Source organism: Physcomitrium patens, chromosome 21 (assembly GCF_059467195.1).
Source record: "Physcomitrium patens ecotype Gransden chromosome 21, ASM5946719v1, whole genome shotgun sequence".
Taxonomy (NCBI): domain Eukaryota; kingdom Viridiplantae; phylum Streptophyta; class Bryopsida; order Funariales; family Funariaceae; genus Physcomitrium; species Physcomitrium patens.
In genome coordinates, this window is record NC_143430.1 from 10,432,074 (window position 1) to 10,454,498 (window position 22,425).

The window sequence follows — 22,425 nt, forward strand, 5'->3', positions numbered from 1 at the left end:
GTATCTACACACAACCTATCAGGAATTTCATAGATTCTTGATTTAGTTGATAAATTTTACAACACAAAATCAAATGAATTAAAATAAATATAAAAAACCTAAGAGTAATTTTATTTTTTGTTATTGAGTTGTATGAACAATACACAATTGCCCTATTTTTAGTTATATTATTGTAATTTTGATAAATCACTATAGTTTATTGTAATTCATAGTGGTAGCCAATTAGAGCCAACAACATCTACATTGATAGAGTCAACAATTATATCTATAGTAACAACAACCAATAGCAATATTTTTAGCTCTATTATTTACAACAACAATAACCAACATCAAAAGTGTTAATATTGGTGGTGCTTCAAGTGCATATATAAATCATAAAATCATCTGTTGATATGAAATTGTCTTTTGAATTCACATACAACTCTTATTTTGATTATAAAAAAACTAAAATACATGTATAGACTATTTAAAATGTTGATATACTTAATTTCTTTAAAGTAAGTGTTGCTTCATCCAAAGGAAGAAAATAGCAATACACTGTAAAGTTGAAGAGTTAATGCAAATTCTAATGGCAAATGATCCAGTTTTTTATTGCATTCGACTGTGATTGTCCTGATCTATTAGGAAAATTATCATCATCTGAAGATCAATTGGGTAGGAATGTGTGCGCGTTCAACTGTTTGTAACGGTAACAATGAAAAAATTAAAACCAATCGGTCATATTATGCTTTGTAACACAAGCGGCTCATGCTTGATTTGATTGTAAAGGTAACCTTTTGGTCAGTTTACGACTTGGATGGCTCGTAAAACTGAAACAGTAGGTGTCAATGATGCAGCTACAGCTTGCCTTTTTTACACAAAACTAAGGTTGATTGAGAAGAGAGAGCTAATGGCTTACCCCAAGGAACCATCACTACACTTTGACTCAACCAACAGAAAAAAACGGCAACCAGAAAGCCTGGCCATGTTAGGCTTCATTTAGAACCACATATAGCTTGCAACAAACCAAGTTAAACAATCCTGCACACTAGGTCTCCAGTACACTTTTATTGTTTATCATAATTGGAGAGCTTGAGACATCAGGGCGCACCTATCTTTACAGAAATGAACACACCTTTTCGTTCACGTAGCAATGTGTCAAATAGTCCTTAAAATGTGCACAGGCGCCACAAGTCTTCAAAGCATCAATTATCGTACAAGGTCAAGCGCAGTAGATGACTAGTGGTGAATCACGAATATTTTTGGTCTTGGGCCAGCCCACTACTGTGGTATCTTCAAATGAAACCTTTGACATGCGGCAGTAATAAGCCAGGCCCGTCGTGGAAGCTCCTATCTCGGACATTAAAAACCCAGCGCCTGGCACCAGTTTGGCCAATATCAAAACTTTCAGCTTTCACCACTTCGGTTTCCATAGGCATTCAAATTATGTGAACCGTTTGATAAATAGCCACCACACAGAAGCTAGTCAGCATCCCTGCCACCAATATGAGATTTACCTGCCATGACTTGACCTGAGAGAGTCCTCGGCAGGTTTAGGTTGTTACACCATCCTGTACCTTCACTATTCAATAAGACCAGCTCCGCATCACGTGATGGGGTTGGTTACACAAAAAATGAACTTGGTTTGTTTCTCTCTGCTGATGTTGATTAATCCCAACGAGGTGTGTTTATATGTTTGAAGCTGACGTCCTTGGCTTTTTAAACTTGAACTTAACTTTCATAGTATCACTCACGCCTTGATTCTCAATTGTTGCATCTTCCAGATGTAAATGATTATTCGCAGGAGCGTCTGAAGCAGGTCTTTCCTCAACTTTAACGTCTCTATCCTCTTTTCGATGTTTTTCCTCTTTCAAGGATTTGTGCCCTTCTTGACGGTGTCGCTGCTCGCGTTCCTCTTTCCGTTTCCTTTTCTTCTCCAGATAATCCGAATCGTTCTTATCATGTTTCTTCTTCTTCTTCTTCTTCTTCTTCTCCTTGGGATCTTTCTTGTCCATCTTATCATGTCGTCTTTCCTTCTTATCATCACACTGCTTCTCAACCCGCTTTTGTGATTCTGTTTCCTCAAGGCCACCATCTCGAGTACAATTTTCAGCACCCGTCATTCCTGACAGACTGTTAAACCGCTGAAGCTTTGAGTCCACCGTCTGAGATTCATTTAATGATTTGTTCATATCATCGCTAGATTCTCCTGTGCCATCCTGGGTATCCTCTCCATACATATCAAAAGGAGGCTGTTGCTCCATACTTCCCCGAGAATTTCTCCCTGGATGTGTATTACCCTGATTGAAACCTCCAGGACTACCACCACCTTCGTTTTCCTCGGGGATCTGTCCCTCAGTGCCATTGGTATCCTTGTGTTTCATTTCTTTAATACTTGTATCTTGGATGTCGCCATTTACGCCTACACAAATCGTATTCATGAGAAGAGTTTGCGAATCGTCTGGTTGAGTGTCTAACAGCTGCATTCTGGATGATTCAAGCTGACTGAAACCTAGATTTGAATCTGTGACCTCGTGAAGATTTACTTCCTTCATGCAATTCGGAGGAGAGCTGGCAACGTGATGGTCCATAGGCGCAGCTCCAGTAGATACTTCCAAAGCCTGGCTTGCATCCTCAACTACAAAGAAGTAGTAAAAATTATTGGATTAGCACCATTAAAACGTAACATAACACAGCATGACCACGACAAAAGTTCACATATGAACATTGAAAACTTTTTGGGAGCTCTACACTTCCTGTAGGAATGAAATTAGTGTGGTCTGACAGACTGTAGCTACAGTTACAAACCCCAGTCAAAAAGTCTAGGACAATCAGCTCCATGTGCTCTAAATACAATTATCTTTATTTTGCATTTTAGGAACAACACACACTATGTCACAAAACTCACTGCGTAGGATATCTATTAAAACTATCAATACTTCGATAGATTGCTAACCTGGACCATCAAGAGCTGAGGACGACTTCCGAAGTTTCAACTTGATCGAAAATCTTCCTTTTTGCTCATCCATCTCTCGTTCACTTCCAGAACTATCAATATCCTTCCGATTAGCATCATCTTTCGAAGAACTTGGAAGTACAAGTCGCAACTTCAGGGGTTCTGGCTGAGCAGGAACCGGAGATTGTGCAGGCCGAAGGCGAAGTTTGAATGCGTTTTTAGCTTTTGCAGAACCCGTATCTTGGGATGCATGTTTTGGTGCCAACTTTGAGAGATATTCAGCTGATCGATACAACGACGCAGACCTGGTGGACGCTCCAAATTGAGTTAGGAGTGAAACTTAAACCTCTTCAACAAAGAGAAAACTTGTCCAATTTATATGAACGGAAGGATCGAAGCAGAAGAAAAATGCAAGGAGGAGTATGAGAAAGTTATACCTGCCAGCAAGAACCTGCAAAAAAGAGAAAACACTATGTCGAAGCATAACATTATGGAAAGCAGTACTGCTTTTTAACAAAGTCATCAAGCGTGCTACACTAACGCTCCCAATTTTACAGCTGCCCTTCTCAATGAGAGAAGCTATGCGACCTACATGCTTCATAATTTTGCTCTTAACTGCATCCCCACACCTACAGCCAGTGAGAAACTAAAAGAACAAGAGCCACGAAACACGATGCATGGCAACAAATAAATTGCTATAAACAAGTTCATGGAACGACAATGAGGTCACAAAACAATAGCCCATGTTTTCCCAGAAAGAGACAAGGTTACAATTTAGTGGTGTTCTGCAAAAGTGTAGGATAAGGCTCAGGACCAAAGACTTCACCTGGAAATGAAAATTCACTATGAATCAGTTGTAACGCAAGAATAACTGCAGCTTCCAATCCTTTTGAGTAATATTCTATATCCAATAACGCCTTTAGGGCGGCAACTCGCACTCGCCAGTTAATCTTATCACGATCCTTGAATTGTTTCAACAGCAGTTTTACTCGTTCCTGATGCGGTAAAAACTCCCTGGTATCACCAGAAACTCACCCCATAGGACCAGAGAAATAACAACTTGCAAAATCCAGCAGTTAGCTAAGTTCATTTCATGCAGGAAATAACTTACAATAGATAAAGCATAAGAAAAGCGTATGGCAATATTTGCCAACGTACGGATGCAGCTTGTGGCCACAACTCCATTATAACTCGGCATCAACCTGCATCCACGAAGAATTCTTCAGGTTGGTGTACTGATTTCGAAGCCTCAACACGTGAGGACCAAATTACATATATCATGGTCCTTGCCACCACAATTGTTCTAGCCATTGTGCAAGTCCCACTTTCGTTGAATTTCATGTACAACAGCTGTTGAAGCAAACCCCATGCTGCAAACAAAGATTAATTTGCCCTGTCTATCCTACGATTCAAAAGGAGCTCGAATTGTCCTGTGATAAGTTTCAGGAATGACCATGGAGAGCACTAAAAGATGAGGCATAATGTGTGAAAAATACATCTAGGAGAAGACAAGCCATACGTTTCACCATGCGCTTCATCACGTAAGTTTGTCAGGTGAAGCAAAGAATGGAGCGCATGGTCTGAAAACATCTGATGATCTTCACTGTCCAGAAATAGGTGTCGTACACTATATTGTCATGCATACCTGTCATACTGCAAGAAGCGATCAATTTGCTTCAGAATCCGTGCTAACGTCCTTAAATCCTGTATAGGCAAACCCCAGTTTCCAAGTAAGATTACGATGCTGCCCGAATTTGATCTACTTAAAACAAACTGCACAATAGGGACACTGAAGGATGAAAAGAAAACCCATAGAGAGAGAAGCCAATCCATGACATATCTGGCAATTATAATTCATAAAAATAAATAAACAATTAAATAAATAAATGGGTTCTCTTTTACGGTACTAAGAGATAGAGGGAAGATGGAGAGTACAACCGCACCTGCTTCCCGAACTCCAGTGAACCTACAGCTTCAATGACAGAAGCTAGCCAGTATACATCAGAATGTACATTTCCATTGTTGTCATTATGCTGCACCATCCCCAAAATGAGATCTCCACTTTGAGAATGCAATATACTCTTATGAGGTCAACAATTACATTATGATCAAAATGAACATAAACAACCCTAGACAACAACAGAGGAAAGAAACTGGCCCTCGACAACGTGACAATGCTACCTCCCAAAAGTATCAAACAGTGAAAACAGTGAGTATATCAAATGAAGAAGTATCCAGCAGATATAATGCGATTTTAAGAAACAACCGTTTCATACATAAATTCAGTAAAAACCTTAAGGATATGTAGAATAAATTCAGATGCTTCCAACGGGCTCTTGCCATCATTCCCACGAACTTCGGCTATCGCTCCTGGAATAGCCTGGATGAAGAAACAGCTCACGGAACTCAAGTTAAGCAAAAGGAAATAACAACCAGTCAACATCTATTCACTCAAACATAGAAAAAGGTAATAAATTGTTAAATGTCATCAGTACTGTTTAATCTTGATAAATTGAGGATAAAAGACGCTTGAACTTCACGTTGCTAGGTCACTTAGAGATGAAGACATGCAAGTTAGTAGTAGTTGCAGATGTAAACCACACCACTTGAGACACCAAGTAATATTATCTACTTCATACTAAAATGTGTTAATTCATCAACTAATACCAGGAAATGGAAGATAAAAACCAGCTTGAAGTGACCAAACATAACAGCAGACGCACCTCTAAAACAAAGTATTCAGAGAAATCGTGAAAATCATTTGGTCTGTGTACCCCCACAACCCAACAACCCATGAATCCTCTTTAGTTTCTGTAAAAATAAGTAAAGCTTGCGTAAAACAAACAAGGGCTTTGTTTTGGCGTCAAAGGAAGGGCATGAAAGAGAACCCACTTCGGTAAACTTATGTCAGGATCAAAACGACGACTTTTATAATACTTTATAAGATTCTGTAAGCCCATGTGGCTTGTCCCCTGCACATGAGCAACAGAGAAAAGCTGGTGAAAACCTTAGGCGAAAATCTCTAGAATGTAAAATTCATAACCACAGATCATAAACCAAGGTTCATATAGGATGTGAATATAATCATGGAGATGTTTTTTCGCCACATGGTAAGAACGAAGTTGATCATTACCCCCAGCGTGTCACAGTAAGAGGAAGTAACAAGACCTTGCGCAATAGATCACACATACAACAACATGCCTCATACATCAAACATGGTTAGGTGAATGGGAAGCACACCTCTGAGGCAGTACTAGCAAGTGCAGCAGCTGCTTCAATCCTCACGCGACAGAAGACCTTTGATTGACAAGGACCAACACATAACATCAGATGACAAGCAAAATGAATATTTTGTAGCAATTTATGGCAACAGCAACCACAAAATTGATAGAAGGTCTTCCTTAGCATCGCATACCGAAAAAATTGGGAAAATATATGCAGTTGTCATAGAAAGACAATAAAACCGACATATCTCCAGCCAATTATTACCCATCATAGCAATTTCATTTACCGAAATACCTTGGGATCAATAAGGCAATTGTTGAGAGCATTGACTACAGCAAAGGATGTGCGAGGATGAGCACGCAATGCAGCTACAGCTTGTACTTGACCAATAACATCCCTGTCTTTCTCCAATTGGTTTATCTGTACAAAGAAAGAACCGTCACCAAGAATCAATTAGGAAAAAACCGCCTATTGAAAATTAGCTGTAAATAATAAAGATTGACTCAAATCTGGTAGAAACACCAAACATCAAACATCAAACATCGAAAATTACATTCACTTTTAACGCCTGTACAAGATACATACCCACATCTGCTCTGGTTGAATTAGATTCAACTCGGCTAAATACTCTAGCTCCGGATCACCGCGTACCCACAAAAGAGGGGACTCCAAACTGCCAAAATCACATTCGCAAACACAACTTCCATCAGACGGTAAAGGAAGCAAAGGGCTGGCACCTGACACTTGTAATCAAAACAGCACGAGACTGATTCAATAAAATGGACAAAAGACGATTGCATATGATAATCAACTCCACTAGAATGCAACTGCTGTCAATAGGCACCTTTGAGCTGGAGTAGCATCCACACGATCTTCCACAGCTTCACCCTTAGTTCCTTTCTTAGGACGTTGCATACGCCGACCAGCGAGCTTAGAATGGCACTGAAGTTCTAAAAGTTGGTAGCAATCACCAGCCATGGGTAAGCTTGGATGGTCATACATGCCATCTAATTCATGCAACCTTATGCTCATCATGCCAGGCCATCCCATGTCCGAGTTGCGGAGCTTCAAGTCAGGAATTTCGAGTTTTCCTACAGCTCCTACACGCTTTGGTATAGAAGTAGACTCCCGACGAACAGCTAGCTCTACCATGTTGCGTCTCTTGCTGTAGACGAACCCCATCCTAACAACAAATAGCCCCAGGATATAATTGTCTTCCAACGTTAATAAACCTAGAAAGTTGCTGATATTTGCCAACTTCTACTTGCCTTAAAAAATTCAAAATGCATCATAAAACTACCTAAAACTAGCATGCCCTAGTCCCGAGGGGATTCTCGTGATCAAGAGCCAGCTTAAAACTTGAACCTCTCTCTGTCTTTCACAATATCTCTTAAAACCCCTGAGCATTGCGAAAATAGATACTTGAGATGTATTATATTAACGTTGACATACTTACTACAAAGAGCAAGGACCACATGGCTAAAAATCTGATTCAAAAACCTCAAATAAACTAGCAAGATATCGACAATGATTAACAAATTGAAGACTTTGAAGACTAACCTCAAACGTGGACACCCTGATGATTCAACCCAGCGAGGGAAGAAATCCTTCAAAAACGGACGTTCCAAATTTCCCAATTTGTTTGCAAAGTGACGAAACTGCAACCAAGTAATATCTATTACCAGCTGCTTCACACGCTCGTAGAATTGGAGCCTTGGGTGTGCAAAGTAGAATTCCATAGGGAGACTAGATAATAGCAACGACGACTAAAAAGGCAACAATTAACATTTTACAAGCGAATCGCTAGATTAGAGTTTGGTGATGCATTAATAGTTCTAAATTCAAGATCATAGAATACAAAAGAGACACCTCAGTAGTGCTTAGGGTTTGATTCTTGCTGTCAGGATCTTGTGCCCTCATGATTATTCTTTGCAGAACCTGCATAACTCCCAGCTCCAGATCAAACGAATGAACTAAACCATTAAAAGTAAGTAAAAGATACATGAGATTAAGGTTTAATCTAATCTTATTCCATTAAAAATGTATCGATAGTCTTTACACACGAGAGCCAAACCTATACCTTACGAAATGGCTCTGGACCCATTTGCCTTTCTAACATTTGCACAACCGCAGTCTGTTGCACATCCAACCCAGTTTAAGATTCAGCAGCTGTCAGCACGTAAATCTCTTCCCAGAGCTCAGGTAAAAGGGACTACTGGAGGGTCCATGAAAAGTACAAGTGGGTAAATTATGCACACTAAGCCAAGAGGTAAAGTAAGCAGTCAACAAGGAACTTCGATACACAACATATTTGACAAAGAATACCATGAGAAGATAATTTAAAATTCAAAAACATGCTTGAACGGGAAATAAAGTTCCAGAGCTGTGAGACTATGATTCAAACATAAATCCTAACCCCAGATCAGGGCGAAAGGAACTCAAATCCCCATGCACTGAGAGACATGTACATAAAAGCACAGACTAACTTTCAAGGCTTTAGAAACTTGACAGGGAGGTAGACCTTCCGTTACCCACCATCTGTAGTGACACCCAGGGTTTAAACGCAAAACCAAGCACTAGCAAAAAATAAATATATATAAAAGAAAAAAGAAAAAAGAAAAAAAAATCAACTAAAAACCTTCAAGACTAAAACACGTTTTCATCACATTGTTTGAGTAAGAAAGGCGTGGTAAACAAGTTCATATGTATAACAACGTACAGCTTTCCAGGTTCTAATTTTCCCAAGCACACCAAGTTTTTCAGTGCCACACATATTTATATCCAGCCCAGCTGGAGGGCTTAAGACAGGTGCTCCCTCAACTTCCACCAAGCAGACGGCTTCATTTGCCTGCAGCAGTTAAAGTACTATTCTGTCAATCCTACTTCGCTAATAAGAAAGTTCTTCAAACTTCAAACGTAAAGAAATCACAAAAAAATAAGGTCTTAAAAATGAGAACTTGATAATCATAATCAGGAGAGTACGCAAATCACTGCTAGAGAGCGTAGACTTCCAAACAAAGTCAATGAAAGAGTCTTACACTTCCTAATCTGTAACTCTTTTCAACAAAAAAGTGTCAAGTATTACCCTGCAGAAATGAAAAGGGTACAAGACCTATACCTTATAGCGTCTAAAGCGGGCTTCATTGTTTCCAAGAAAACGCTTGACAAAAAGATCCGTAAGCATTCCCGCCAATCCTTCCAACAGCCAATCTAAAAACAACTCATGTTTTGTCAAATTAACAATTTTAAAACTATTACAAATACCAGTAAGAAATTCGTGATAAAGGACTAGTATATTATTTGATAAACAACATATCCTTCGACGAAGACTTTAGAAATTATGGACTTTCGACATAAGGGAAGAGCAACTAGTAACAGGTTGCAACTTGTACTTTGAGGCATCATCCACAATTACTACATGATAATGACAATCTCTTAATGGTAGGAACTGGTAAAATTTTCAATCACGGATTATTAAAAAGGTTCCATACTTGAGTGAAAAAGACTTAACCTATCTTAAACGGGTAAACGTAATCTCACCATCCCCTGCAGAATCGGGAATTATGAAGATGCCAAACCACTGCTGAGCCAAAGCATGAGCGAGCTTGATGCGTGTACTTATAGCCTTCACAACAACCACCATGTTCACCACATGTCATTTGAGAAGGCTTTCATACGTTAAGAAGGATATAACTCATATCATTGCCAGCCAAAAAAAGCCTCACAAGATGACCAACGCAGAGGAAATAACATCAATGACCACAATCCATCAAAATCAAAAACCAGAGAGTAGCAAGATTTCATGTAGGCACTCCTGGATTCTGCCTGAATTTACAAGCAAACTCCCTCTCAAACTGATGTCCTAAATTGATTGAAATCCAAGCGACAGGGAAACGTAATGATCACAAATATCTGATAAAATCCAACGCCAGCATGGATCATATTTATTTCATATGAACGAGAATGAGGAAGATAATCTTCAAGCAGTAAAAAGGCATCACATTGAGATACTAGCAACATTTATGGATAGCTAGAGCTGAACTTCATAAACAAGATGTGGGACTTGTCCACCAAAGTATCTCACTCTACCTGATCAATGATGTGTTCATCTGCCAAAAGATCCGCACTAAAAGTTGCTAAGGATGCCCCAACGCTACTTGTTGAAAAGACAGCATCACCAGGAAGAAATACTTGTTTATAGCATTCAAATGGAAAAGGAGCTCCCAGATACTCTTCATATAAGCTGGGGGAACAAAGAATATCTTATAGAAGTCAAAAATCAACAAATAAAATCCTATATGCACAGGAGCTTGTGTAGATAAAAACAGATCTACTTGGTGTATTTCATCGTATAGTAAATGATCAAATATGATATTTCATCAGCAACGAAATCATCTTTCAGAAGTAATACACAATTCACGGTACAATTAGCTACTGTTATTATATTATCAAGTGGTGTAAGCAAGCGTACACGTCTCAACCCATCAAATGCAACTTTAGGCTGGATGAATTTCTACTTTGGGAAATCCACTGCACGAAAAATTTTAACATATGAACGAGCTAAAATCTGGTAATTATGTTTCCAAAGTCAAGCAGCAGCTACAGAAATATCTCAAATGAGAATTATGAATTAATTGGAAGGGTTGAGAAATAGATTTATAACAGCAATGTACCTGAACACAGAGTGAAACGTGTTGACAGACGCATTTAGCGTTGCATCCATGCCCGGCATACACAGATGGGACACATTTGAATGATGACGATCTGGAAGGACCACCAAAGGTGCAACAACCAGGGACACAAAGGACGCCGCTATAGGGATTGAAAGGCTATACACATATGTTTTAAGATGGGTTCCCTCCTTGCTGTACACCTGCTCACTCATTGAGATATAAAGTTATGCAAAGCAGAAGAAAATACGTTGAATCAAAGTCACCGGAGCAGTCTCATAAACTAAAACACGAGTTTCTGAGCACATTGCAGAGCTTATACCTGGTGAAGCAATTTGCCATTGCTGACTGCAACATACTCTGAATGGACTGTAAACTCAAGATCGAAGCTGCGAAATGATAAACAAAGTCAAGAACTAAAATGAATATTATGAATCACAATTGACGAAAAATAATAAAAGAATAGTGAAAAAGAAAAAACAATAAAAACAATGATGTTAACAAAAATTCTGCACATTGGCAAGAAGAAGGAACCTAAGGTCTCTTCAACACTTGTACATGCTAATCTTAACTTCTCCCTATCACCAAAGGTTGTCCGCGAAGAGCTCAGCATACCATGATTCTCCAAAAATCACTACTTACTAACGATGATAAAGAGGACTAAATCATATGTTGTTGGAATACCTGCAGCGTTGCAGTGTAGAGTCCACACAAGGAAACCAGCAACGTGCCCGCCTCAACTGATTGTTGGTATAAAATAGATTCCCTTCAAAATGAGCTCCTGAGAGTGGCTTCTCTACCCAATAATCCACACGCACAATGTGGACCTACACCTCCCCAGAAAGTTGTCCAAGGTCAATATTTGACACATTGCGTTGAAAATAAAAAAGGAGCTAGGAAGCAGACACTCCCACTACAAGCCGTCCACCTATACCGCAAGTAGGTCATGGATACAATCTAAAGAGCATAACCAAGCGAGCAATCACCACTTCTGAATGAGAAGTAGAAACAACCACCAAACTTGTGGTCTCGGATGTTGTATCAGGTGCTGTCTGTGCGAAACCATGCTCCAATACTGCTTCAACCTGTGAAGGGCAGAAGAAATTAAAGTTCTTAAGTTAATAAATGTAAGGAAACCTTCACAATGTCAAACCTTAATAAGCATAGTCATGAACACACCATATTCCAAACTAGAAAAAAATGATATGACGACTTAGTGATTCATCATCGCTTCCACTGCCATCTGGTATAGAAACATAATCAAAATAAAAACCCTGGATTCAGAAGAGAACTAAATAAAATAAAATAAAATAAAAATAAATAAATAAATAAATAAAACACTTCCTTTGATTGAGCCTGAACAGGAATCACAGCTATAGCTAACATTGATTGGTTTTTAAACATAAGGAAGGCGAAAAATATTCACTGTTCCAAGTAATAGTCAAACCCAAGAGCAGAATTGAGAACTACAGCGAGTTAATAAACCTGTTCTTTATGATCATATGTCAGTGCCACAATCCTAAGGGATGATAAAATTAAGGTCAGATCTAGTTTGCATCTGTGCATGAACGTACCCCACAACGAATGATGTATAATCCTCATCAATGGACTTTTGACGCCTTGTAAACTTCCAGTGATGATGTTAACATTACAAAAATAACATATAGGGGCTCGGTGTTGTTAAGAAAGTTCACCTCGAGGGTCGTTTCAGTTACTTGGGCTGGGCCTGCAGGTTTTGAAGGAGGAGGGAATATAAGAAGTTCAGGCTGAGATTCCACATGAAGATCTCCAGAGTATTTCTTGTACGCATCATCAGCTGCCTCCTGATTCGACTTAGTGTAGGGTGCTGGATTAGGTCCATCATTAATGTAGACCTCATCGTAATTATTTTGGTTAAGAATCTCAAAGTGAGCTTCCACACCATCGACAAGAACCTGTTCAATATGAAGGTCACGGGCATGCAAGCCGATCACTCCACCACCTTTTCCTCCTTGTTTTGCTGCAATTTTTAACTCCGTGTGCCTGCATCGGCAATGAAAAGGTGGAATGATCAAAGGCTGTCTTGAACACTCTTGTTACTAAACCACACATGTGCCAATATTGAAAACTTCAAGAAGGCCACCGAGCAACCGATATAAAAACAAGAAGGGGAAAGTTTGGATTACTGCAGCTACCCCAAATTGAGCTCTAAACCTCACCCGAAAGCCGTAGTTGCGTCGAAATCGGCAGTTTAATGTAATAAAGTAAATATAATCAGAAGTAAACCAAAAATTCCAACAACAACGCTAATCTTTACAATTTGATGTGTGGAAATTCCTATAAGGTACATGAGTAGAGTATATGACAACATTCATTGAAAAGAGTTTGATGCCCATGCCCTTCACAAAATCAAGGAGAATTAATTTGTCCTTTCGAACCCAAATTAAGAGAGTGCGCTCACCCATAGATCCGCTGCGTAGATAGATCGATGGCCACACAAAGCTTCTGGTGAAGTATCGCACAACATGATGACGTAAAACCTTCATCCGACATGACGACCTCTACATCTACTCACCAACTGTAATTAGAGGATATTCAACTCGAAATTCGAATTCACAAGCTCTCAATTTTGCTTCCGCACAATGAGCACCAACATCTTCCTGCTCCGCTGCCGAAACAAAATCTCAGTTTCAAAATATTACAGGGAAATTTGGTACCTGAGGGTAAGTGTTCTTTTTGCTTCTGTTTCCGCTGCTTCGCCATTGGTGAAGCTCATTGCCAGCTGTTACAATGGCTGCGAAACCCCACTATATTCCTACACTCGGTTCGCCATGGTTAATTCGTTTATTGTAACAGTGCGTCCTACACAACCAATTTTGTAATAGTTGATGCTCAACTCTTAATTGTCCTCATCAATACATGCGACAAGTAAACCACAAAGCGATGGAATTCATCCAATTCTCCCCAATGATACCTTGCAATAGCCTTCAACTCATTCACCTGCAACCTTGGATAGTCGCTACCAAGCTTCACACTCACAAACAGCCACTCTCTGATCCAGACTATTGAGCTGGTATAGCAATTTTCAAGTCATCAACTGCTTGCATTAAACTCTTCCAAAAAGCAATTCTCTCTTTGTAATGATTAAGCTGTATAAATCTTCTGAAGACAAAAGCTCCTGGACCTAAATGAACTAACCAATGTCACACTTTAAACCAAGCACAGTGTTCGAAACGAAACCACCCAGATACTCCCTATGAGTAATCAGATTTGCAAGTCGCTACGATTCAAAGACCACCAACGCTGCAACCTTAATTCAATCTAGACAAAAAATGTGAAAATAAAAACCGTAACCCCAAGTCTATTCCAGATGACATGACCGCGCCAGACACAGAGATAGGTCAATACACAAGTACATCAGTGACCGAACAAAGCATGTCCAGCATTAATCTACACAGAAAACCTAACCAAAGAAAATGCTATTCCAAATCGACTTCTATTCCTTTTTCAGATATCGAAAATCAATTTCCAGTCTGATCCGAGCTGGAAAACACGACGCCCTAGCTGGTCATGAACCGATAAATTCCCTACTCAACAGTAATGCCAAAAAACACTTGGACTATTATAATCCAGACTTTCAAAGAGATGCAGCGACCTCTCCAAACAATGCCAGAAAAATTAAAAGACTGAAAAACGATAATACACTCCACCGATACATCACTCAATCCGCATCATCGCCGGGCTAATGTCTTGGACACTACCTGGATACTAAAACGCTGAGAAGGACCAGCAGAAAGCAGAAGAGTTTCACAGCCCTAATAAAGTATTCCACCCTCAAATGGTCACGGAAAACACTGACGTCACTTCAAAAGATGCCGCTGCCACCACACTTCGCCAAAGCTCACCATACAACCGATCACACCCATTGTCTTACCATTCCCACAAGAACTGACCAACGAACCTGGACTGACGCTTAACCCTAGATAATTCACCAAAAGTGGAGCGGAGTAGAATTTTGCAACCAAAGATTGCAGGGTGATTGGATTCTGACGGTGCGCGAGGTGAGAGATTTTATAAAAGTGCGGAATACAATTTGAACTTCGGCGGCAACATGGCCAGCCTGAACGCCGTGGGCAGTCGTTAGGCTGACTTACAGACGCACGAGTTCTGCGACGCGTCCGTCGGATAACAGGTTCGGCAAGACGACCTTGCTTCATACTCATCTCAACTCCAGCTCAGCTTCGGACGTGGCGGTAGATTCCCTTCCGCATCTAAAGATTTTCTCTTCCCGTTGGATGGTTTTCCTTGATTGGGTTGATTAATGCAAAAGTATATTTCTTATTAGAGGTTGGCATCTTCTGTTGGAGCTACGGGATCCTAACAGACATCAAGTCAATTGTCTGCATTCACTCATTTGGGAGGTCTGACATCGGTTTTTGACAGGTAACCTAACACTGGGTTGTCAAAAGGCAGCCAGGCAGAAGTCGACGAAGCTTTCGATCGGTTCATGCGCTGTGGGTCTCAGTGTGAATGATTGTAGGCTTCTCTACATTATTGTGCAAATTCAGAGGAGTGTTATTCGAGAGTTTTTGTTTGTAGGGAAGAGGTTTCCGATCCATGGCGGCGACAGACATACCTCTTGCACTAGAGCAGCAGCAGAAGAAGAAGAAGCCAGCGCCTGGGCGAGGCGGTGTTACGGCGACACTCAGCGAGGATGAAGCGCTATTGCGTTGTATTGGGGAGATTGTGGATGCGATGGTTCAGGGGTGCCGGAAAGGGGAGAGTGTGGACTTGAATGCGCTCAAATCGGAAGCGTGCAAACGTTACGGTCTTTCTCGGGCTCCCAAGCTGGTGGAGCTGATTGCTGCGTTGCCTGAGTCCGAGAGGGAGATGGTCTTGCCTAGGTGCTATGAAGCTATGAATCGTATGACTTGCGTCCCGTCGTCGAATTTTCCTCCTTTCCAATAGAGGAATTGCAAAGCAGAGTTGCTTAGGGTTCAGATTATTTCGGTTCACCTGGTGGTATCGTGTTTACGTTGGCAATTTTGTTCGATTTTAGGTTGCGAGCAAAGCCAGTGAGAACTGCGTCAGGAATTGCGGTGTTAGCTGTGATATCGAAGCCGCACCGATGCCCTCACATTGCAACGACGGGAAATATTTTTGTTTAGTGCCCTGGAGGATCGGATTCTGATTTTGAGTATAGTACTCAATTATATACTGGTTACGGACCAACTAGTATGCGAGCAATTAGGGCTAGGTATGTTTACTTTTGCAGTTATCTAATCTTTAATTTCCTCTCATTATACCTCACTTCGTACTCCAAATCAAGCAAAAAGTCGGGCACCTGTGACTTTTGAAAAGGGTGCCTGTTGAGAGGACCACAAACATAAATTTTTCTTTGTGCACTTGCTATCATCCTGACCAGAACTTTATTAATACTGTATAGGCGGGTTCCTTATGCTTTACATATGGCTTGGTCGAAGCTATCACAATGATCAGTATTTGTAGTGTACAACTCAACATTTCTTGTAATCGAATTCCTATTTAGCTCCTCAGTAATGAACAGTTCTTGCACTGCACAGGTATAATCCTTATGTTCAAGCTCGCGGCCGGATCGACCTGCTGAAGAGGCTTGGTCAGAGTGTAGATAAGGTTTGTTCCTACCTCCCTCCATCTTTTCTCCTCGATTGTTTGACAGATTTGAGTTGTTGACAACGCTGTGTAAAAATATTGTCTCATCTTTCTTTAATATGTGTAAGTGTGACTTTCATAGACGTGAATCTCGTGAGAAGTAAGACTATTTAACAGCCATGGAAACCTTTAGTACTCTGAACTTCTTAGGTTGAAATTTGTTGCTTTGGGCAGGTGGAGTTTATCTTGATGGGAGGAACGTTTATGTCTGCCCGCTGTCTGGGACTATTTTATTCGCAATTTACACTACGCTCTATCTGGGCACACCTCGCATGACGTGGACGAAGCTGTACCTTACTCAGAACATGGAAACGTTAAATGCATCGGCCTCACTATTGAAACGTATGCCACCACATGCTCTTGGTTTCATCCTTAATATTGATATGATTTCTCTGCTCAGGACATGCAGTGACATTCTGAAATACAACCATTGCAGAACTAGAGAATCTTTTGAGACTTGAACGATGCCTTGGCATGAGGATGCTAGTGTTCATGATTGCATTTGTGCGTAGCATGTACCGTTTTGAAAATAGCTCTTGTCATGTGTTTTTAGAATGGTTTTCCGGCTTGAAACCATTGCCTGCACAAGCTAAGCTTCCGCTCATCCAAAGTGTTACTACTCAAAAAGGAACATTATGTTTTCTTTTCTTTTCTTTTCTTTTCTTTTCTTGTCTTTTTATATTGAAGTAGAATTCCATGTCTGAAACGAACTTTTCATTGGCACTTTCTTGATGTTGAACTGAGTGGTAAAGAGGAAAAACCATCATCTGATTGGTTGAGATATGTGTGCAGGAGACCTGATTACTGCATTGGTTCACATTTGCGTCAGATGTTGACGTATGGCTGCACCCGCCCAGAAATTGGTGTACAAAACACCTACGAAGATGTGGCACGGGATACCAATAGGGGACACACAGTTGCCACTGTTGAAGATTGTTTCCGCCTTGCTAAAGATGCAGGTTTTAAGGTAATATACGCTATGGTAGTCATAGCTAGACTTTGTGTCTTTGACCGTTTCCGTCAGTGGTTTCTTTAGATCTTAACACGTTGTGAGTTTTCTCCTTAAGCTTGTGTCATTTGATGTGAAATCGTTTAGGAGATTATCGCACTGCTTGTGCATGTGGGGATTAATTTAAAATCGATGTACTAGTTGAGAGGGTCAGTACTTTGCAGATTTGCAATTATGAGACATTGAAAAATGTTCTGTTCCTGAATTCAGATTGTTGCAAACATGATGCCAAATCTTCCCAATGTGGATATGGAGAGAGATATGGAAAGCTTCAGGGAATTTTTTGAGAATCCTGCATTTCGCACGGATGGTCTTAAGTTGTACCTCACGGTAGTGATTCGGGGAACTGGCCTTTATGAATTGTGGAAGACTGGAAAGCAAGTAGCTGGAAGGATCACACTCTATTCAGCTGCACCATTTTACTTTTCGATTGAAAATTTGTCTCCTTTCATAATTTTTTCATACTAGCATGTATTGCAATGTTTTTGGTGACTAATTTCTTCCTCAATACTGCATGTTCTAATTACTTTACGGATTTTCATTGTAGGTACCGTAATTATCCACCAGAACGGTTGGTAGACTTGGTAGCACGAGTGCTGGCCCTGGTACCACCATGGACTCGTGTATATCGGATTCAAAGAGACATTCCTATGCCGCTTGTCACTTCACGTGTAGAAAAAGGTAATTTGCGGGAGTTATCATTAGCACGCATGGACGATCTAGGATTGAAGTGTCAAGATGTGCGAACCCTAGAGGTAGGAATTCAGGTCAATATTCTTAGCACTCATGAATTTTCCACTGCCTTCACGTAGCAGCACTGCATTGGACAAAGTGATGCAGGATTTCTGATTCCGTGAAGCACAAATGGCCGGGGAAACCAACACGTTTGGTGCGACAGGACATACATCATAAGATCAAATCTAAGGAAGTCGAGCTCGTCCGACGAGATTATGTTGCGAATGAAGGTTGGGAGACGTTTCTATCATACGAAGACACTCGCCAGGTCCTTAAATCATTTCTACGTAGATATCGACAGAAACATGAGCTGCGCTGCTACATTTGGATGATGTACATATTGTTGTTTTCCTGTCCTTCACCGTGTTTACCTACATGTTATGTAAAATTCCTCATAATAGGCTTGTGTGTTTGAGCAGGATATCTTAGTAGGATTGCTACGACTTCGCTAATGTGGACGCAATACCACGTGCCCTGAGCTGATGGAAAGGTGTTCTGTGGTGCGAGAGCTTCATGTTTATGGAACTGCTGTCCCTGTCCATGGTCGAGAAACTGACAAGCTGCAACATCAGGTACTATTTTTCGTTCAAGCATATTACTTCATGTGAAAATCTGGATGTTGTCAGTCTTGGTCATAGAAATCCTATTAGTCTTAAGAGAATTTCTCAATTTTGATCGATTTTGGTGTGAAGGATTATGGTTCGCTGCTGACGGAAGAAGCCGAGAGGATCTCTTTCACAGAGAATTGGTCAACGAAGTTGGCAGTTATTTCTGGTGTTGGTACTCGCCATTACTACAGAAAGCTTAGATGTGAGTTGGAGGGTCCATACGTGGTTAGAGAGTGCCATCTTTCCACCTTTATTACCATTGCAGTATTGAAGACCAATGAGCCCAGAAGATTACTGTCGAATTTGATGTAAGACCTTTCAGCGGGATCTAGTAACACCCACTGATCTTATAACCTTAGATAGCCAATGGTGACCATTGTTACACGCAAGTCTACCACTCTACTTTTAATGGAGGTTTGTGTCGTCGTAAATAAGTTACACCTTAATTATCATCCTTGAAAACATCCTTGAAAATATCCTTGAAAATATTTATGTTGAGATGGTGTTTTGAAATGCTCTTGCTTCTATTGGTAGCTAATGTTAAAATCACACTATATCTCATTTCACATTTTTGAATTAGAGGGTCCACACCAAGGCCATTGAGAATCAATCTTCTAATTGGGTAATTGGATGTTAGACATAAATATTTGATGATAAGATTTATCTAAGTATTAGTGATGGTAAGTCTAAAGATTTTAAACACATATACTCAAATTGAGTATCTAAAGATAGGAAATGAAGTCTAAAAGAAGGTAGACAAAGGAAGACAGAGATTGGAGTTTAAAGGTGAAAGAGTAGTTTATAAGAAAATGCATGATGAAATTTAGAGCTATTCTTATTGGCTAGGTTGGGATTCAATCTCATAGGATTGTGCTACATTTCTAACCATATCAAAGATTTTTTATAATTTTAGTTTTTTTTAATCAAATTACATAAACATTCCTATAAGATAAAATTTTATCTTTTCTTTATTGCTTTGATAGTCGGTAGGAGGCAAAATCCATTTCTTATATTCAACTCCTGAAGATAAATCTAATTTAGGTGGTATTTATTTGTGTGAGAAGTTTAGAGATTTTTTTTAAGAATTTTCAAATTAATAAATATTTAAATTATAATCTCTTTTTACTTCATAAAGAAGTTACTTTTATTTAATGATTTTATGCTTAAAAAGAAAAACAATGGGATTTTTAATGTTTTTCTTGTATATCATCATTTTATTAGAATAATTTCTTATCGGATTTTTATATTTGGTAGAAACAAAAAAATTAGTAAAAAATAACAATATAATATTAAAACAAAAATATTTTTTTATTCTTTAAAGAGCAAATGATTTAGGTCCAAATTTATTTATTTTTTGATGGTGGTGGATATTATAAAAATCTACAATTTTACAAAGATGCTTAATATGAAATCTATTTCAACTTCGTCAAGGGGTGATGCTTTACTTTGATGATGCTTCATAAATCAAATTACACTCTTTTAGATACTTCTAAAATGTTGACTAATCTAAGTCTAAAATCAAATAAACAAATCTATAGACATCTTTTTATAATGAAATAAAATAAAGTTGGTTTTTGTTTTTGCAAGTTTTAGAATTATAAGACCACATGCAAACAAAAGAAGAAAAAAATAGACAATGTGTACTTTTTATTGCAAGATACAAAAAAAATATATATTTGAAATTAACCAACTATATTAAAAAAGAATAAAAAAATGATAACCAAACAAGATAAAAACAGAAAATCTAAAGAAAAAAAATTTGAAAATCAATCACAACTTGTGTCAATATCTTTGCACAAATATAATATTATAAATTACAAAATTACATCTTTTACATTAAAAGTACTAAAATTTAATTATTCACTATTTTAAAAAAAATAACTAATATATATATATATATATATATATATATATAAATACACATACATAAGAAAATTGCTACTATTATGGAAAAATAATTATAATTTTTACAACACTATGTATGTTTTATTTTTTTTCAAATTTAATATGTCAAATTTTATATAAGTGAAGAGTTAACATATAAAATAAATTTAAAAATCATATTCACTAAGTTATATACATCGTTCAAAATGGCTTTCTTCATTGTTAAAATATTAATGTAGTAGAATAGGTTGTAATAACTATTATAATGGGTTTAAAATTGCAATAAAGAAAGTTCAAATTTTTAATGTAGAGACTTTAGAAAGATTGTCTAATTTGACATATTAAACTTGAAAAATAAATATATATATAGACTTTAATCTATATAAAAATAAAAATAAATATTAGATTCTTTTTATATTAAATAAAGAATCAAACTAAAAAGTAACTAAATTACTTTAATAGATAATTTAAAAAAAAATACAATCTTTAATAGACCAACTTCTATCATAGTCAATTTTATAAAACTTTTAGGTTAGAAAAACTTAATATTTTTTATATTATAGATTGTAATTGAGATTTTTGATGATTCTTTATAAGAATCTTGTGTTATATTTTATCTTCTTGTATGTAAAATCTATTTTTTTAATTTAATAGTCAAAAAATTAATCAATTTATTTGAAGCTGGATTTCTCGTATCTTTGATTCAATTGAATCAACTTGAGAATGGTGGCTATATTAATAAGTAGAATTTTTAAAATATAAATATAAATATATTGATGAATAAATATCATTGTCGTAAGCATATTTTTTTATAAATAAGAGATCATTTTCTTATTTTATCTATAAAAATATTATACTAATTAATTTATTTTAATATTTATTTAATTTATTTGATTGAATTTGTTTTAGATTTTTTTGGTAGAAAACTTGATTTTGATATCTTAAATTTAGAATATTTTTTTAATTTGATATATCATTTTTAAAGAATGCATAAATTTAATGAATATTAAAAATATATATTTGGCTATATTTTATTAGAATTTTTTAAATAAAAAATAAAAATTTCTAATATAAAAATTTCAAATGATCAAAATTAAGTCGTTGCTATAGAAAATAAAGAAATTCATATTCTATTCATTCATAAGAATGATTATGGACTTTTATTACATAAAAAATATTTGAATTAAGTTGTATAATTTATGACATAGAATCTTTACTCTTATATAATCAATTTAGATAAATTAAAAAATTACATCATTCTTTTTTTTAAAATATAAATATTTTAAAAATATCATTTATGTTTTAATAACTTTAAATTTTTTAACAACATAAAAAAATTTAACTTATTAGAACAAGAAATATGTATGTGATTTTTAAAACTACATATAATTTATTTTAGAATATTTTAAAAAATTATTATCTTATAAATATTTCTTTTTTTATTTTGTTATATAAATTTAATATTATATATATATATATATATATATATAATATTCTACTTAAAGAAAAAAAATTATATTGATTTAGCATTGAATATACTTTTAAGATGAGGCTATAAGCACACCTACTATTGTTATATACACACCTAAAAAGCATGGAGGCTTGTAATTGGTTGGATGTTATAATATGGACCCTGCTACCTGATATAAGTATAGATGGTGAAGGAAGTGGCAGTCCTCCCTTTGGTGA

At 37.6% G+C, this 22,425-nt stretch overlaps 1 protein-coding gene and 1 pseudogene across 8 annotated transcripts; one reads left to right on the plus strand and one right to left on the minus strand.

The window, feature by feature from the left end:
• Positions 1–935: 935 nt before the first annotated feature.
• Positions 936–15,098, minus strand: LOC112274482 (transcription initiation factor TFIID subunit 2). Of its 7 annotated transcripts, none has more exons than XR_016499922.1 (30): positions 13,784–14,520; positions 13,527–13,671; positions 13,271–13,376; positions 12,525–12,852; positions 11,817–11,915; positions 11,515–11,657; positions 11,153–11,219; positions 10,834–11,033; positions 10,250–10,403; positions 9,701–9,785; positions 9,279–9,370; positions 8,880–9,008; positions 8,241–8,294; positions 8,030–8,098; positions 7,721–7,818; positions 7,005–7,343; positions 6,746–6,833; positions 6,455–6,580; positions 6,176–6,232; positions 5,828–5,907; positions 5,659–5,701; positions 5,229–5,315; positions 4,879–4,968; positions 4,581–4,639; positions 4,047–4,137; positions 3,762–3,930; positions 3,373–3,550; positions 2,936–3,240; positions 1,497–2,617; positions 936–1,356 (listed from the first exon to the last, which is right to left on the minus strand). XR_016499922.1 is itself a non-coding variant. In XM_024504035.3 (30 exons), exons 3-30 carry the CDS (start codon positions 13,570–13,572, stop codon positions 1,668–1,670), a joined length of 4,332 nt encoding a protein of 1,443 aa, XP_024359803.1. In that variant the 5' UTR covers positions 13,573–13,671; positions 13,784–13,879; positions 14,964–14,988; the 3' UTR covers positions 936–1,667. The 7 variants fall into 7 exon arrangements, 6 of the variants coding, with proteins under 6 accessions (XP_024359803.1, XP_024359806.1, XP_024359804.1 ...); XM_024504035.3 differs by adding an exon at positions 14,964–14,988 and having other exon boundaries at positions 936–2,617; positions 13,784–13,879; XM_024504038.3 differs by lacking the exon at positions 13,784–14,520 and adding an exon at positions 14,964–15,098 and having other exon boundaries at positions 936–2,617.
• A 140-nt stretch (positions 15,099–15,238) lies between these two features.
• Positions 15,239–19,340, plus strand: LOC112274483 (elongator complex protein 3-like; annotated as a pseudogene). The gene is made up of 10 exons (XR_016499923.1): positions 15,239–15,713; positions 15,869–16,066; positions 16,392–16,461; positions 16,675–16,842; positions 17,293–17,467; positions 17,720–17,886; positions 18,057–18,264; positions 18,408–18,512; positions 18,664–18,816; positions 18,937–19,340. The product of XR_016499923.1 is annotated as an elongator complex protein 3-like (transcript).
• The last annotated feature ends 3,085 nt before the right edge of the window (positions 19,341–22,425 follow it).